The following is a 16,720-nucleotide window of genomic DNA, read 5'->3' as shown; positions in this document are numbered from 1 at the left end:
TGTCGACAATACCCGGAGACACCGCGGCAGAAAAACTTCAGCACCTGATCTGTACGTCCCCCTCGACCTCAATGAGTTTTCATAGTCGCTTGTTTCGTAGATGCGTGACATTGTCTTCCTGTGAGCTTCTTGCGCGAAAGCGTGACTGTGATTCGACCAGACACAAACCTCGGAAAGTCGCACTCATTTGGTTTCTCGAAACCTACTCTGCTCTCGAAAAAAGCGAAAACGACGATATTGTCATATGAATCCTTCTGCTCACCCCTCACCCATCATCTCTCCATGGACGAGGGACAACAACGAAGCGACGACCCAATGATTCCAAATAATCCACCCTGTGCCCCGCCGAGGGGATTCAACCCCGTGTCGTTTCCATGGGAAGGAAACTCGTCCGCCGAAGGTCGGATTCCTCTGTCATCGTTTGCCCCCGAATGAGAGACATGCCGGTCGATTCTCTGTCCCCGATAAAACAGCTCGTCCATTGGAGAACCCCCTTCCAGCGAGTCCTGCTAGAGTTGCTCTAAAGTTTTCCCCATTGAAGGGAATGAATTCGGGTCGCCGCTCCTTCGGGATTGTTTGCCGTCCAGACAGTGCTCGTCTGTTCGATTCTGTTCATTCTCATGCACGTCCCGAGCGCTAGACAAGAGCTTCTCCAATTATTTTTACCTACTGACCCTATTCCCGCTTGTGAAGATGGATTACATACGTCGAGCCTCTATTCCGCATCATGGTTCCGCAAGAGGATTGATCTTATCTCTCCGGCGGGAGTCATTAGGTCCGGGATGGAGGCCCCAAAGAAGACCTAGCCCTTTGACCGCGGGACCAGGCCCCTTGGTATCTTCGAGAGGTTCGGAGCTTGAAGAATTATATATTTCTCGAGAGGGAAGTTCTCTCGAATTGAGTGAAGAACGTTTGAAGCTTCTATTTTCTTCATTCTCGAAGAACTCTCGGGCCGCCAACTGGAGAATCTATTTTCTGTGAGTGAGGAAACTCGCGGAGTGGATTATCAGGTGCGGAATATCGCACATACGCGAGGCGGAAAATGGGCGAAAGGCGATGAGATTTCGACGCAGATGAAGACAGGCCCGTTAACCAAGCCCATGGCATCGAGGAACCAGATGGGGAGGAAATGGCCGGAGCGGGTCCAATCTACCGAGAAGGCACCGCCGTTGACTGACCAGGGTCCGGGCCGCTATAGTCGAAGAACGGAAAGTAAGTATGAGATGGGCCGACCGAAGAAATCTTTCGATGAAAGCGGGTCGAGAGCTTGGTACGAGTTAAGCGGGAGAGGGAACCCTTCGGGAGCGGGAGCGACATCGATTCAGGATATGGCTCAATGAACTCCCTAGCTCAGGAGCTCGGATTTTCTCCAACCTAATTTCCATGGTGAGCCTGCAGAGGAGGCGGAAAGATGTGTTCCTTGTACTTGTTCGCTGTAGTATGGTTCGTTGTCACAAGGTTGTCCTGAGCGCACGTACCCCTCCGTTCGTTTGCTCCGCTCTTTAGAGTTTTCCAGAAAATTCCCGCTTCTCGGAGTCTTTAAAGCAGAGGTTCCCAAACAGGGCTTCACGGAACCCAAGGGTTCCGTGGCGGATTGCGCGGAACCCCAAAGTCTACCTGCGAAACCCCTAGGGGTTCCGTGGGAGAAAAAGGTTGGGAACCACTGCTCTAAAGAATCACACTATGTTCGATCGAAGATTTCCGCGCTTTTTCGTTCTGGCACCGAGGTCTCGCCAGCACGAGCCGAGGGTTGGATCCCTCTCACCGAACCGCCTCCGGACGATCGTGTATGTGGACATGGAACTCCACCTGAGTGTTGCTTATCGGGAAAATAGTTGAATTTGATTCTATGCAATGGGCCAACAACATTGCATCGAGTATCCGCTTTCCATGTCCGCTCCTCGTCCCAATATCAACGCAGACCTCATTCGTCTCTCGGTAGAGAAATGTTTCCTAATTTAGCTATGCTATCCATGCTGGGAGGATATTAAGTGATGACTCCATGATGAGAGCCGCCGGAGAAACTACCCTGCCGAGTCCAAGATGCTCGAATGTCCAGTATCCATACCATCCCTTAGATACCGAATTACTTCACCGATCCTACGCCTCGAGCGAACATTCGATATCACAACAAGGTTTTTGTCTTTTTATGAACAATCTCCAGCCAGGCGACTCCATGAACATAGCTGACTTGCTGTCCTCTAATACTCCCGATGAACTTGAAGTTTGAATCAAAAATCATAAATTCCCGGCAATGGAACGCTCTCGCATCCTGTATAAAGATCACTGAGACATGCATACGGAAATAGAGGAAACACAGGATCTACTCACGAAGAGATGCGAATCCCTCTCCTTGAAGTTCAGAACGTGGGACATGAGTGAGAATTCGGCGCATTGAAATTCTGCTCCGCGCGAGAGCGAGATGCAAGCTGGAAGCGGCTACGCGTCTCATTCAGTGGACGCATGCCAGCGATTTTGAGGACGATCCTTGGAGCAACGGGGAATTCAAATTAGCTCTCAGGCAAGACCGTAGCTGATACTCACATTCTTCAGCGAGCTCCCTGAAAGATTGTTTGCTCATGCCGTCCTCCCTCTTGGCCAGCTCCCAGCCAATCTTGAAAGCCCCCCGTCGCTGAATGAAGAAGGTATTTCTGATTTTTTTCGGAAAATCCAGCCTGAGGAGATCATCGTAGGGCAAGAGTTCTTCGGTGGCCTTCCTGCACTTGTTGAACGAGGGCTGGCGAGCATCGGGGCGGACGTCAATCCGCACGATACCGAAATTCAAAGTTGAATTCGCTTCTTTATGGAAACACGACTCGATCCAGGGCAGGAGATTGGATTCGTTTTTTCTCAAAAGCATTCCCCAACGGAGCGGCGCAGATGTTGCGAAAAAACATTTTCTCCCGAAGGATTCCAGTCGGTTGGCGAAGGATCTGTGATCCGTGCAGTTTTCGCCGAGGTTCGACGCGTATCGATACGCTCCATATACGTGCTTGCCGTCGAAATCGATCACAGCTGAATCGTCAATTGACGCTTCCTCCCATTTCAGGAGACTCGCGACGCTGAGCCACGTAAGATACTCTGTGGGTGGATATCGAGTCGAGATCTTGCTTTGAAGGGGAGGAATCGCGGCAGGGATGGAGTTTCAGATGAGATGACCTCATGATTCATGAACGAACCTCTAGCTCCCTCTTTCAACAAAGTCACGGGTTCCTCGACTTGGAGGAATCGGGAAGCTCCGAAGACTTCTGTAGTGACCTGAATCAATTCTGCGGCCGGTCTGTAGAAAAGGATTATTTTCGCTGGCGTGTCGCTGTGCCGGCACCAAGGAACGGTTCCGTAGGCTCGCTCCAATGTATATCTAGGGTGGTTGACGCGACATACGTATTGGCGTTTTATGATTCCAAGGACATGATGAAGATTGCGTAATGATCCAGGAAGGAATAAGAGACTCACATGAGCTTGCGGGCCCCTTCCGGATACGTGAATAATGTTTCCAGGACCGCTTCGTCAATCGTCTTCTCCACGACGAGCTCTCTCGATGATTCAATGAATGTAACCGTAAATGATCTCAGGGTGGAATTCTTCCATTCCTTCGTGATTATGACTGCATATTCCCTGCCGAACGATGGTATGCTGGATGAAGTTGTCGAATCACCATACCGAGGAGCGGCCCCGAAGAAAAACTCACTCCGCCCGAGAACATGTCAAATCCCCCACGGATGACCTGAAAGCTCCTGCGATCAGGATCAGCAAGAGGCTGGATATGATCACACAAGACAAACACTGCTTCCAGTCCAGGGTGTTTCTCGAGCATTTGTCTGCGCGGACCGATACGTATCGCCGTCGGAGTGCTTCTAAATATTCTCTGACCACCATTAACTCCGATCGTAAACGATGATGGACCCACAATCCGGATCTTCGAGCGAGGCTGTGCTCGTGACCGGAGCGAATCCGGATTTCGCAGACCTTCACGGCTTGTGATCCGCAGAGCCCTTACTTCGTCTGCTACAGGACGATGCATTTTGGACGGACTATGACCCAGTACCCAGACATTTCAGAGCCCCCGTTCCTCATCGGAAGCTTTCGTGGAGCGGCCGAAACGAGAATAGCTACGAGCTCATTCACTAAAGTCTACTTATTGAGTGTGAGCGATATCTTATTGAGTAGCGGTATGATCTGCCACCATTACCGGGAACCCCTGCGTATCGTTAAATCGAATGGAAGTCTGGTTTGATCCATAGACGGTTCCATCACCGACATATCAGAGCATTTATCGAGGATCTCATTCACATATGGTACTGAGAATATGGTCCGGTCCGACCCAGTCGGGAGGGAGAAACTGAAGGAATTTCGCGCTTATAGCTCTCGCAGCGGTCAACTTGAAGTTCAATGCGGGCGATCGACATGCATAGCGGAAGACTGCTCGACCGGTGTGGCTGAGGTGGAGGACGCTTGCTCCAAGCCTTCTTGATGTAAATGACGAGGTTCTCGATAAGCGAATCTCTCGTTGGGTCATCACTGATGACTGCTTCGAATTCTCGTGAGGAGCCGCTCAACCTTCCTGGTCCTTCTCTCGAGCTTTCACCTTCATCCGGCAGATTTCCAACCACGCCGCTCCGTGGACCCAGCTCAAAGTCGAGCCCTGGCTGCCGTCCAAGACCTTGAAAATCAAATGGTTTGAAACTGTCCGAATCTGATGTAGCAGAACCAAGATCTATTTTTCTAGTCAGGTAGAGGGAGCAATTCAGACACGAGTACTCAAACCCCACATCGGAAAGGGGGGAGCGAGGGAAATTTCATGGGAAATGAGCCAAGACCTCTTGAAGTCCGGATAGGTTTTTTTTCGAGCGATGGTGTCAGGCTCCATGCTCCCGGGATTCGGCGAGTTTTGTCATTCAAGTTCGGTATGATGTGAATAGCCGATGCTCTCCATCCGTCTTAAGAATGAGCGGATCCCGTGAAGCGGTGGAGTTCGAAGCGAGAATCAAATCTACTCACACGGAACTCTGTCGCACTTTGCCATAGTTGCGAGATGAAGTGCAAGAGAGCGTACTCCGCGCAGAAGAAATTCCTTCCGAGCGAAGAATTGCTACATTCTGCAAAGCATCGCGCGAGTTATCGAATTGAAGCGTCTGCTTCCATCTCGAGGCCCTCAACGAATCTCGCCTTCGACCCACGAAACATATACATATGGTACATCTATTCATCCTGCCTGAAAATCATCGGAGCTCGATTCGTTGAAGGTATTCACCTATCTCTGCAGCCTGCACGAACGAATTCTCTGTAAAGGCTTGCGTTCGCTGGGCTAATTCATGTCCCGAATGAAAACCTCCTCTCCGGTGGATCAAGTAGGTGGTTTTGTGATCTTCAGGAAAATCGAAGTCTAGATAAGTCGGACCCCCTTCGGATGCGCGGGTCGAAACCAGCGCCCACGTGGCGCCCAGGCATTTGGAAAATGAGGGATCGAATGGCTTCGTGATCTTGTTGAACAGTTCCAGGTTAACGAGTTCCATCGATTCGTCCGTAGTGCTGTGGAAGCACGCGGCCAGCCAGTGGTCAGCCTTATCCTTCCCCGCATCAGCCAGGAGATGCCTCCAGCTCAGGGGTTTCGTTAAGAGGGAGAAGCGATTCTCTTCGTAGGTGACTAAAGGATTCTTTTCGGATTCGTCGATCGTCTCCGCATAGTACGCGACGTAGAGGTCGCTGCCATCGAAGTCGATTACGGCATTCATGGACATGTCCTTCCAGTGAACGAAGCTCGCCGCGCTCAACCACGTGAAGTAGGCTATTCGATGGTAGGAGACCATAATATGAGTGAGCGATGAGCGGAATCCGGGAGGAGCGATAACATTCTCTGATGGCTGAGATGTTCTGACCTCGATGCAATGTTGTTCTCCTGTCGAGTGGCTCCTCCACCTGAAGAAAGCGCGAGCTCTTGAAGAGCGCAGAAGTGTGCTTAACCAGAGTCGCGTCGGCGTCGGAGAAATAGAAGAATTTCAAAGGTGTGTCATTGTGCTTGCAATACGCAATCATTCGGTACGCTCCCTCGATGGCGGGCCTGGAAGGTTTCAGTAATGAGGATCGAGTAGAGTCGGAAATTGAGCTTTGGACCATCTGACAGCTCCAGGTTTCCAATGGTGAGAGATCGAGACGAAGTACACCAGATCCTTGTAATCGTCCGGCTCAGTCCATTTCGTTCCAGAAACGATCGTTTCGATTGTCTCATTCACAATCATCGCCTCCAACGGTCCCGTGAACCTGACTGCGGAAAGCCTCGGATTCGCATTGGCGTTCTCCTTCGTGAATATGACTGCCCAATCCCTGCCGAGATGCGGAAGTCTATATTATGAGCTTTGAGCACTTCCGTCTGCTTGTCGTTGTCGAGTAACGGCAGAAGGAACATGAAAGCAAACTCACCCTTTGTCTTCGCATCCTTCAGGGAAAAAATGCCCTCTGGCCAGGAAGGCAAGCAATATGAGCAGTATTGACAAGAGAACCCAGTAAGCTCCGAAACTTGTTAGTTTGAGGGAGGAACAAGTGACACCCGAAGTACTCGAGAATGCTTGTTCGGGTATTTCTTCGGTGCTGAATTGGTCGTCCCTGAATTTACCACTCAAGAACCCCGAGGAGACCTTCTCCACATATTCTCTAGGCAGCATTCCCGAGACTCTGGTCAAACGTTGTTTCCGAGAACTAAAGAGCAGACTCGGCGTCGGAGGTCTAACTCTGACCGAGAGCAACGACGATGTTTTCCCGGCATTCCCCAGGAGCGCGGGGGAGTTTGAGAGAATTATTCGTGCGCTGCTCTTCTAGTGCTCATCGATCGCGGGGATACGGGCCGGGACAGGCAGAGAATGACATATTTTCCAGACAAGAAAGTTATACGAGTATCCTCCAATATCTGTCGACGTCTCCGATCTCCGCATTGCCCTAGACGTGATTCGCCGACTCATGCCCATGCCGTATGTATACTGTATACTCATGCTTTTTTGACGCTCGCGAATTCCCGTTTTGATCATTTTGGGCTCTTAGAGACTACTCGACGATGCCAATTTCTCTTGCCTTCAGAACTGCGAGAATGTCCACTTATCGGACTTCCGGATTTTGAGGCCAGTTTCGGACGTCCGCCGGTTTGAATCTGTTCTTCTATTCAGGCCTTGTTTGGGCAAAAGTCAAGGTGTTCAGAAACTCCGAGAATCTCACTTCTGGAATGAGCGCGACTTTCGGGTCCCCCGGTCTCGGCGAGGAACGGGTTCCTGGAAGCACCCTGACTGGAGTCAGATGCAGCGAGGGCCTGTCTACAACGAATCGTTTCTTGATCAAGATGTAAACTCGCTGTTTGATGACCCCGGAAAAAATCGTCGTATCATTTTAGGACGGTCGACAACTTCTCTTATCTACTTCGGGCATCGATTCAGCTGGAAACAACTCGGAATGGGGCTTGGGGCCGGTGTGCACATCGCATTTCACGTGGGACGGATTCATCAGCATATCGATAGATTTCCAGTCCTAGATCTGCAGCTGGGTCTCTGATGGTCTCCACACATTACCGCCCTGCCGAGACTCTCAGTCACGCTCAGCTGGTGCGGTGGATTCAATTCGTTAGACGGCCTGCACTCTCCACGAAGATGCTGCGAATCCGAGAGGCCGTGTGGAGCCTGAGGTACATCAATCCCAAACCACTAGATCAAGGGCCGCAAACACGCGGCGTTCTCCTTCGCGCCGGATATTTCTCATGACGCAGTACCATTCGCAGGATTTCGCATCCATGAAGCCTACCGGCGAAGTGCATGCTAAGGAAACCCCCACAGAGACATCAGGCAGGGACCTGGCGGAACATGACTTGGAATCATCGTCTCTTAACTAAACGAGCCCTACAATCGCGATTCCAGGCATTGGTGACTACATTTCATCGGGAGAACAGTTTGACATCCCCGCGGTCAGATATGAGGTTCACGAGAAGGCCCGAAGAGTTGTCTCGCAGGCCATCGTCGAGACTCGATCACACGAAGCAGCAACTGTCAGGAATACTGTTTTATTTGATAATGGTTTCCGGGGTTTTCGGGTACAACTTCAGCGTCACGTGGTGCTCTTCAACTCCCTCGGCGGTTGAAGTGTCGATCTCTTTCTCTTGATTCTCGGCGTTGAACTCTTTCCCGGCCGACGATTCTTTCAAGTTCTCGTCTCTATCGGGTACTCTGACAACCTTGATCGTGATGTTGTTATTTCTTTTCTCCACGGGAGCCTTGATAATGAGCCGCGAGTCCGTCAATTGGGCTTGCAATCGATCGAGGGCGAATCCCTCCGGCACTTTGAATTTTTTGACGACTTCTTGCAGCGAATATCCATCGTCGAACAGCACTTTCTTGCTCGCGTGGACGCTCACCTCACGGTCCCTCACGGTGACCGAGACATCTTCGGGCGCGAATCGATCCGGCGTTGTCCGAAGCTCGCAGAGGACCCGGGGCTCATCGTTCTCTTGGAATGAAGCGGGTGATCTCGGACTCGAGCTCATGAAGATCTCCTCGAATACTCGCTGACTTCTCTGGGGGTCGACATTCACGTAACAGTTCCGGGATCGGAGCTCGTCCTCCATCCGTTGAATGTGTTTCTCAAACCACGATTTCATGTCGTTTTGACAGCACTCTTCGAACATTCCGGAGATGTCTGGCTTGTCTGCGTCGCTCAGCAAGTTTGAGAGGCTTCCGCTCGAACACGCTGTTTAAGAAGGGTCGTACCGGTAGAGTTTGAGTCACGGGTCCTACTACGATGCTCGGTGACATCACGTGTGGGCAACGCCAAAGCATTCCGATTGTCTCATAGGTCTTAAATAACCTACGTCAGCCCCAAGAAATTCTTTATTGTTGAGAACAAGCGACTGGGAGGCTTCGCCGTGCAAACGATTCATCAGGAAATCATGATGACCATCGTGAGCGAGCGGCGAGGAGAATGGTCTCTCACGCCTTGGCATTGATTCATCGACGAGGAGTCGGAGAAAGCGCGTGAACTCCGGCCGTCAGTGAACTCGTAGAAGACTAGAACCGTAACTGGATCTAATTGGGTAGATGTATGGCAATTCGATAGATTCTTGTCGATGATCCGCAATCACTTTGTCTTCGAGAAAGGTTTTCTAGCATACCAGTGACCGGAGTCATGAGTCTGGTACTCGAGACGACAGCAACTGGTCCCGAGTAAAAACGGCTTCTTGGGAGTGAAGACTTTCCTCAGCTGCTTTCCTTAGCACGGTCGGGAGGTGGTTAAACTCATGCTGAGTCTCTCTGACTCGAACCTATTGGGCTGGGTTACTATCATAGAGCGCCCGGAAAGCCACCGTATGACGTTTTGAGCATCCGATAGGACGATATCCGACGACTTGTGTAGAATTTCTCCTTCTCCGCTCTATGACGAATGACACGTTCTTCTACTGCAAGGGATATGTCATGCATGCATAGACGAATCGATCGATTCTTCTCCCTGCTATCGCTACTTGAGGGGAATCAACGCTTCGAGAGAATTTACGCTGATTCTTCGGCCGCATAGACACAGCTCGGAGATCCATGTTTTGGGATGAATGCACATAATGTCTCCCTGCCGTAGATCCGATCCGAGGGTGTGGGAAGAGCATGCTCAACGACTCATGCCGAAGCCGGCCCGTGTGCCCACGATAGCGCGGTAGTCGATAAACTTAACTATGGCGTGATCTCCAGACGCATGACAGGCACGATCATCGCTCCCGAAACGATTTTTGAACTACAATCACGAGCGCAACTTGACTTTTGCATCCCGAAAAAACCATATGGAGAAACTGTTTCCCCGCTCCTTGCCCGGAAGGTGTTTGACTCTTGAAGAGTTGAGATCAGGAGTTTGCTGATTTGACGAGATTCGAATCCGCGTTTCTCAACACTGTGATCTCAGTGGAATCTCCATGACTGCGGAAAAAAGCCTCTCCTTTTTGGTTCTCACTGCTTTCGGAATCGCCTTCACGTCGTGCACCCAAGGTCCTCGATGCTGAGCATATGTGCTGCTGTTTTCAAGGAATCTAAAGTTCCACCGAAGTTTGACAGTGCACTCCTCGGTGAATTTCAGAGTCCTGCTATAACGACCTGGGATGCATCCCGTTGAATGATTGTCCCGCCAGATGCGAGAATCCGTCGCCGGATTCTCGCGAAACCATCAACACGTCATTCATGTTTTACACGCGCTCCTCGCTGGCTAACGATAGTAGGATTCCGGGCCACCGAATCAACTCCGATGTTCTACGGAAAGTCGCATTCGATGCGAGCAAGAAAACGGTGGTAAGTTTCTCATCACCAATATAATCCCGTTGGTCGCGTCGATTAAAGAGATCTCGTCCATCCGTCCGAAAAATCAGACTTCGACTCCATATTTTCCCGAAATTTAGGTGCTTGTTCATGGATGGATCGAGAACTTCAAGATTGGCAAATGGCAGCCGTCCTTGAAGGATGCTCTCCTGCGTCTGGGTAACTTCAATGTCATCATCGTTGATTGGACGGGCGGGAACACCCCTCCGTATATTCAGGCTGCTGTGAACTCGAGAGTTGTCGGTGCCGAAATTGGACTTTTGATCCGCAAGCTGGGCGTAAGTAAGCAGCGGACGGAACCAAACGCTCATCCTTTGCTCGGAAAGCGTCCGTGGATGCTGATTTCCGTCTACTCCATCGATTGGTATTTTTTCTTTCCTCAAGAGAGTTCGGGGAACGGTTCCGTCATCGTTCCATCTCTATGGACACAGTCTTGGGGCGCACGCGGTCGGATTCGCCGGAAAATGGCTTAACGGGACCCTTGGACGGATAACAGGTTTAGCACAGGACACCTATCCCGACACGATGAATATATAGAATGAGGAGTCGTCTATTCGCCATGAGGTTCAGCCCCGTTCAGGGGAGGCCGATCGTTTGTTTCCCTCACAATTTCGATTTTTTCCAAATGATCACCAGCCCTGGACCCCGCTGAGCCCATGTTCCAGTATTGTCCCCCGTCGGCTCGACTTACCAATTCCGATGCAAAGCTCGTCGAAGTCATCCATACGGATGCCGACCCTTTCGATCCACCGACTGGTCTCGGAATGAGCATTCCAGTAGGCGACATCGATTACTACCCGAATGGCGGGTCGAATATGCCGGGATGCGAGTCCGGACCGCGTCAACCAGGACTTTCGAGCAACGAATCGCTCGAAAACGCAAGGGACAGAGCAATCTGCAACCACATGCGCGCTGTGGACTATGTGGTGGATTTCACCGAAAGCTCGGCTATGAACTCAACCTGCCGTCCCATCGCTTTTCCTTGCGAGAGTTATTCACTATTCGAAAGTGGTCAATGCACTGACTGCGGTCCCGATGGATCTCTTTGTTCGATCATGGGGCTCGGAGACGAAGGAGATTTCTACATACCCAGCAACAAGACCGAAGGCGCTCTCAAGTTATTCCTGAAGACAAGCTCCCAAGCGCCCTTCTGCTTGCATCCTTACGAGGTCGAAGTCTCCATCGGAAGCTCCCCGACAGCCATCTTACCCCAGATACCGTTCGTCTTCGTGAAACCGAAGTCCGAAGTTCCCCTCCCGCCGAACCGACTGAAGATTATCGTCAAGTTGAGGAACGGCGAATTGAGAGATTTCGAGCTGATGCTCGCAGCGTGAGTGGAGAGGGTCGCTTCACTTTTTCCGAGCCGATAATTTTGATGCAGACCAATACTCTTCTTTCGAATCTTACAACTACCTCGTGGGGAGTCGTTATTTGGCAAATTAGCCTCGATAAAAATGAAATCCCCAAGTTCCTGAATCGTCATATTTCCTGCAGCGACGATCTCTCTGCCGGAGCTGTGTATCGGAACATCCTGTACTCTGAAAAAGCCGTTCAAGACATCCAGTCGATAGGACTCACCCACGAAATCGAAAGACCGTCCATGCTCCCTTTGAAATACTTGAAGATGAAAACAATGACCGGATCGACTTCCTCGCGGTAAGATGCTGGAGGATGGAGGATCAATTTATCACCTCGACTGCCCGAGACTCTGGTGCGATTCCTCATTCCTGGGCAGCCATGGAGATGCTCGCGAAGACTAGAGAGTCAATGTCTGTCTAAATCCACAGGAATTTCACGGCGGAAGAGCAATTTTTCTGCCCTCCACCGGGCGGAGCCGGTATCCCGAAGAAGCTCCTCGTTGTCCTGAAAGAGGAGTTTTGCCGAAGGACCGATGAACAGAAGTCTGTACATCACATCACCATAATTCGACCGCATATAACTGTTTTGCATGTGCCGAGATTTTTATGAAAATGATTAAACAGCCTACGGGACTCGCTCCCGGCTCAAAATTCATTGGTTTGAGTTATTTTTTCTCGGGAAACCGAGTGTGGTTCAGTCGGAATGGCTGCGCGACCTATGTTGCCTGGCAGTTGAATTTTCTCGCAAAGACACGCACGCGTCATACTTTGTTTCTAACAATGGGTCGGCAAGAGACCGTCAAGATCGCTTGAGCTTATCGTCAAGTTGAGCAGCTCGCCGGATAGAGCTATTAAGTATTCCGCTCTTGTAGATTTCAGAGCGAGAGTACGGTTCGCCCGGGACAAATCCCTTCATAGCCCCGCGTAATCCGTCGAAATCGCGTCTCGCGTCGATTCCTTGCTCTCGACACGGGAATCGTCTCGTTCAGTCGACACACGATTGCAGGTACCATGGCGAGACGCGCCTTGCTGCTAGTGTTACTCCTCTGCGCAAATGCTCCCGGCCTAAACGCGAGGAAGGATGGTACGCAGGAAATTTCTCCATTCGCGGATTCCCCACTCGGCTCGCAATCAGTGGTCCCCTGCTATTCGATGCCGCGTAAACTCACCATCTCGAATTTCCAGAGGTCTGTTTCGGGGAGTTGCGCTGTATCCCTTTGAGGGACTGTCCCAAGAGACCGCTGAATCCAGAACCAGATCCACGAGAAACGATAAATACTCAGTTTCTGTTCTTCTCTCGGGAATCTTTCGGTGAAGAGCAGAAGATTCCCGGCTACAAGATCAAACGCGATGTCCTGCTTAACACGAAGTTTGATCCTGCGAGACGCACCATGGTAAGTCACCGTGAGACGCCGCCGTATGAAATAAACTAGGGTTTCCTCTACGGGCTCAGCTCGAGCTAAGCAGATGCTCCGCAGATAATCGTGCACGGCTGGATTGACAATGTTTTCCTGGGGAAGTGGATGACGATCATGAAAGACGCTCTCCTTCGAAACGGAGATTTCAACGTCATCCTTGTGGACTGGACTGGAGGGAACGGTTTACCGTACACTCAAGCTTCGGTGAACACACGGCTTGTCGGTGCTGAGATCGGGCTCCTTGTCACCAAACTAATGGTACTGGAAAACATCAAAGTCCCGCGTGCTAGGAACATACGGGTGCATTTCGTAATGAACGGCTCAGTTCTGGGAATTATCCCCATATTTCTATTATATAACAACGCAATTGATTCGTTTATGTTGTATCCGTCAGGAAACTTTCGGTATATCCCCATCGACCGTGCACGCCTACGGACACAGTCTCGGTGCGCATGTCGTCGGCTTTGCCGGTAAATGGCTGAATGGAACCCTGGGGAGGATAACCTGTGAGTTCGGGGAGAGGAGGGCTCGCGACCCTGAATTTATTCTAATTAAGGAAATTGAGTAACATCGATGAACGATTATTATCAACCCCCCAATCATTATTTTCCTCGGTATGCTAATTGACGTGCCTGGGTCTAATCCGCCATAAATCCGTTGCATCTATCCAGCTCTCGATCCCGCTGAGCCGCTGTTCGAATTCTGCCCTCCGCAAGCGCGTCTTTCGAACACCGACGCTGAATTCGTCGAAGTCGTCCACACGGACTCGTCTTCATTCGTGCCTCATTTGGGCCTTGGAATGGATCTCGCCGTCGGCGACGTAGATTTTTATCCCAATGGCGGCCAACACATGCCGGGATGCAACCTAAACGATCGTTTTGTCCGGATCCAAGACAAAAACATTCTCGAAGGCATACGAACCGTCGCGGCCTGTAACCACATGCGCGCAATCGACTATGTGATTCAATTCCTCGAAAACTCGGTCGTGAATTCGACGTGTACGCCGATTGCTTTCGCTTGTCAGAACTACGAGATTTTCGAAAGAGGCTACTGTTCTGACTGTGGAAGCGATGGCTCACGCTGCGCCGTCATGAGCTTGGACGATGCGAATCATAATGGCGGGCTCCGGAAGAAGTCGAACGACCCTGTTCGAATGTATTTCAAAACGGGACCCAAGAGCCCTTTCTGTCTTCATCACTACAATATCGAAATGAAAATGCTCAGGGATCCCAAGAAAAGACTCCAAGAAGTCTCGGGTGACGTGACGATAGAGATCGCTATGGCGAGAGGGATATCACGGAAATTCGAACTCAAGCAGGAAAAGTGAGTTGGAAGAGCGGCTTGGACAGCGGGATGATCGCATGCTGCCCATCAGGGACCCCGTTGGATGTGGGACTCCTCCACCTGCGAGGTACGGCAGACCAGCATTGAGACTCTTCCCTCGACCCTATTTCAGCGGTGATGACTTCACGCCAGGAGCGGCGTACCGATACCTTATCACCTCCGAGATACCCCTCGAGGACGTTAGTCACATAACCCTCACTTATCGGAGCAAGAAACTGCTCTTCGCACCGAAGCTCTCCGTGAAATACCTGAAATTCACTCCGATGACGGCGACAAAATCGAGGATGTAGGACCCTCCTCCAGGCTTGAGCTCGAGAACTTTCTGATAACAAATATATTGGGCTCGAAACGGGAAAAAATCTCTAACACTCCTGTTCCTCTCAACCAGGGATCTCAAGAAACTCAGCAAGTTCTTCTGCCCGAAAATCAGCGCGGTGGAGAGCCGCTACCCTAGTAAATTGAGAGAGGAATTCTGCTAGCCGAATACACACATCGATATCATCTGGAAACAGAATATCGGCCGGCTAGTGAAACAGCCACGTAAAGATAACAGTTCACCCTTTATTCCTCGAAATCCAGAGTAGTTGAGAATAAATCGTTCGCAGAAAGTGTCGAAGATACATCGGCATGGAGTGATTTCAGCTTTGTACATATCTTCAAATTCATCCATCGACCCTATTTCTTTCGTCCGCACGCCGCAAGAACTCACTCTTCTTTAGGACGGCGAAACAGTTAGTGAATCTCTCGAGATCCGAAGGACAAATGACGCGACGCCTCTTCTGTTCATAGAAAGTGCAACCGAGATCTAACGAGAGCTTAATCGATTGTTTAGGTCGAGTACGGTAGAATTTGAACAGGAACTCAGCATTCCCAGAATGTCTCTCTATTGGTCTCCTCCTTGTGCTCAATGTGACGTGGATATCACGAACGGTTTACCGTCGGCGATTCCTCACTGCCCGACCAATGCGGTCAATGAGAAACTCAAGACATCGGGCATTCTCTCCATGTAAGTCTTGCAAACTTTAGCCGCATTCTTGAGGAAGTTCGCTTCGTCTGAGGGTCCGTGTTGGGTCGGTGCATCTTTCCGTCCATCCAGCTCGTATATGTGACCATCAACCAATACGAAAGCGACGAAATGCAGATCGACGTTCTCTTCGAGACTCGGCGTCGAAGTCTGGCCCTCTTGGGCGACGCTGGCATGGATCTGAAATGATCGACAAGGGATCAGTCATCACTTAATTCAAGATAGCATGTGGAGGATCATTTCTCCGGCAGAAGAGTGATCTCCTCGCGCGGGATCATTCCAGACGAGTACGAATAGATGCTCTCCAGGGTCTAATCGCCAGCACAAACCTCGCCGATTTCTTCGCTGGTTTCCAAGAGTTTCGCGATCTCGTCAGGAGATTTACCCTTCGCACTCTTCATAAATTTTTCCAAGGCACTGTTCTCTTTGTAAGTTGCCTTGGAGTTCCCGAGAGCATGGAGGAGTCCCACGGTTCCACAGGCATTCTCGATGGTTTGCTTCATGAAGAACACTTTCGGATTGTCACTCCCAGTAGTGGGCTCAGTGCCTTTGACAGGATAAACAAGCAGCAGAGCCTCCACAGGCTGCGGTACCATGGCCAAGAGCTCATCATCGACGCCAAAAACGTCAACCAACGACCACTTTTCGTCAACGCCGAGTTCATGGATATACTTCGTGAGAACTTCGGGGCTGCTCTCCAGAGCCAACCATCGTAAGGACATTCCTGTAAAGTGGAGAAAAGGACCCTTTACATGGAGTGACGGATGCCGGGTACATGAAGTCCCAGCTTCACGCAGCTTAGCGGATGAGTTCATAGAGAGATCGACGAAGAGCTCGTAAATCCATCAGGAATGCCTAAAACTGAGGAAACTCACCGAAAATACTGATTATTTTCAACTCGATTCTACTGATGATCCGATGATACGTCGATGAGTTCCGCCCCCTGGCTGCCGGTTGTCCAAAGTAGACAGTCAGCGAGGAAACAAACAACGGTCGGTGGATACGGTAGAGCCTGGAAGGGAGCAGACGACCACCAGGTGGTCGTCTGCTAAGCGGGGCGGCCAGAGATGAAACTTTTGCGAAATAGGGCCGGCAAGGGGTCAGAGCATGGTCTAGAGGAGTCTGGGGATCAGGATTAATCCTTTGCGATATCAGAAGTCCTGATGGTGTAGTGCCGTCACTGCGCAGAGGGAGACGGAGAATCCGGGAGCGATAGTTCAATGGGCGCACTTGGGCTTCCGAGGAGAATAA

At 50.7% G+C, this 16,720-nt stretch overlaps 4 protein-coding genes across 4 annotated transcripts; 2 read left to right on the top strand and 2 right to left on the bottom strand.

Annotated features, from left to right (window-relative positions):
- Positions 1-8,038: 8,038 nt before the first annotated feature.
- Positions 8,039-8,659, bottom strand: LOC100899142 (major egg antigen-like). Its single transcript, XM_003744761.2, has one exon. It carries the CDS (start codon positions 8,657-8,659, stop codon positions 8,039-8,041), a length of 621 nt encoding a protein of 206 aa, XP_003744809.1.
- A 1,531-nt stretch (positions 8,660-10,190) lies between these two features.
- Positions 10,191-12,307, top strand: LOC100898998 (pancreatic triacylglycerol lipase). Its single transcript, XM_003744760.1, has 6 exons — positions 10,191-10,298; positions 10,406-10,603; positions 10,710-10,821; positions 10,962-11,655; positions 11,820-11,981; positions 12,113-12,307. Exons 1-6 carry the CDS (start codon positions 10,191-10,193, stop codon positions 12,291-12,293), a joined length of 1,455 nt encoding a protein of 484 aa, XP_003744808.1. The 3' UTR covers positions 12,294-12,307.
- Positions 12,308-12,551: 244 nt separating this feature from the next.
- LOC100903037 (pancreatic triacylglycerol lipase) lies at positions 12,552-15,077 on the top strand. The gene is made up of 7 exons (XM_003744705.2): positions 12,552-12,767; positions 12,869-13,077; positions 13,162-13,359; positions 13,496-13,607; positions 13,773-14,424; positions 14,558-14,731; positions 14,834-15,077. Exons 1-7 carry the CDS (start codon positions 12,695-12,697, stop codon positions 14,922-14,924), a joined length of 1,509 nt encoding a protein of 502 aa, XP_003744753.1. The 5' UTR covers positions 12,552-12,694; the 3' UTR covers positions 14,925-15,077.
- On the bottom strand, positions 14,985-16,451 carry LOC100898852 (Ubiquitin carboxyl-terminal hydrolase). The gene is made up of 3 exons (XM_018640112.1): positions 16,345-16,451; positions 15,799-16,193; positions 14,985-15,649 (listed from the first exon to the last, which is right to left on the bottom strand). Exons 2-3 carry the CDS (start codon positions 16,189-16,191, stop codon positions 15,395-15,397), a joined length of 648 nt encoding a protein of 215 aa, XP_018495628.1. The 5' UTR covers positions 16,192-16,193; positions 16,345-16,451; the 3' UTR covers positions 14,985-15,394.
- Between the last annotated feature and the right edge of the window lie 269 nt (positions 16,452-16,720).

The sequence above is a fragment of the Galendromus occidentalis genome, unplaced genomic scaffold (genome assembly GCF_000255335.2).
Source record: "Galendromus occidentalis unplaced genomic scaffold, Mocc_1.1 scf7180000077474, whole genome shotgun sequence".
Lineage (NCBI taxonomy): Eukaryota > Metazoa > Arthropoda > Arachnida > Mesostigmata > Phytoseiidae > Galendromus > Galendromus occidentalis.
This window is presented reverse-complemented; position numbering and strand designations above follow the sequence as displayed.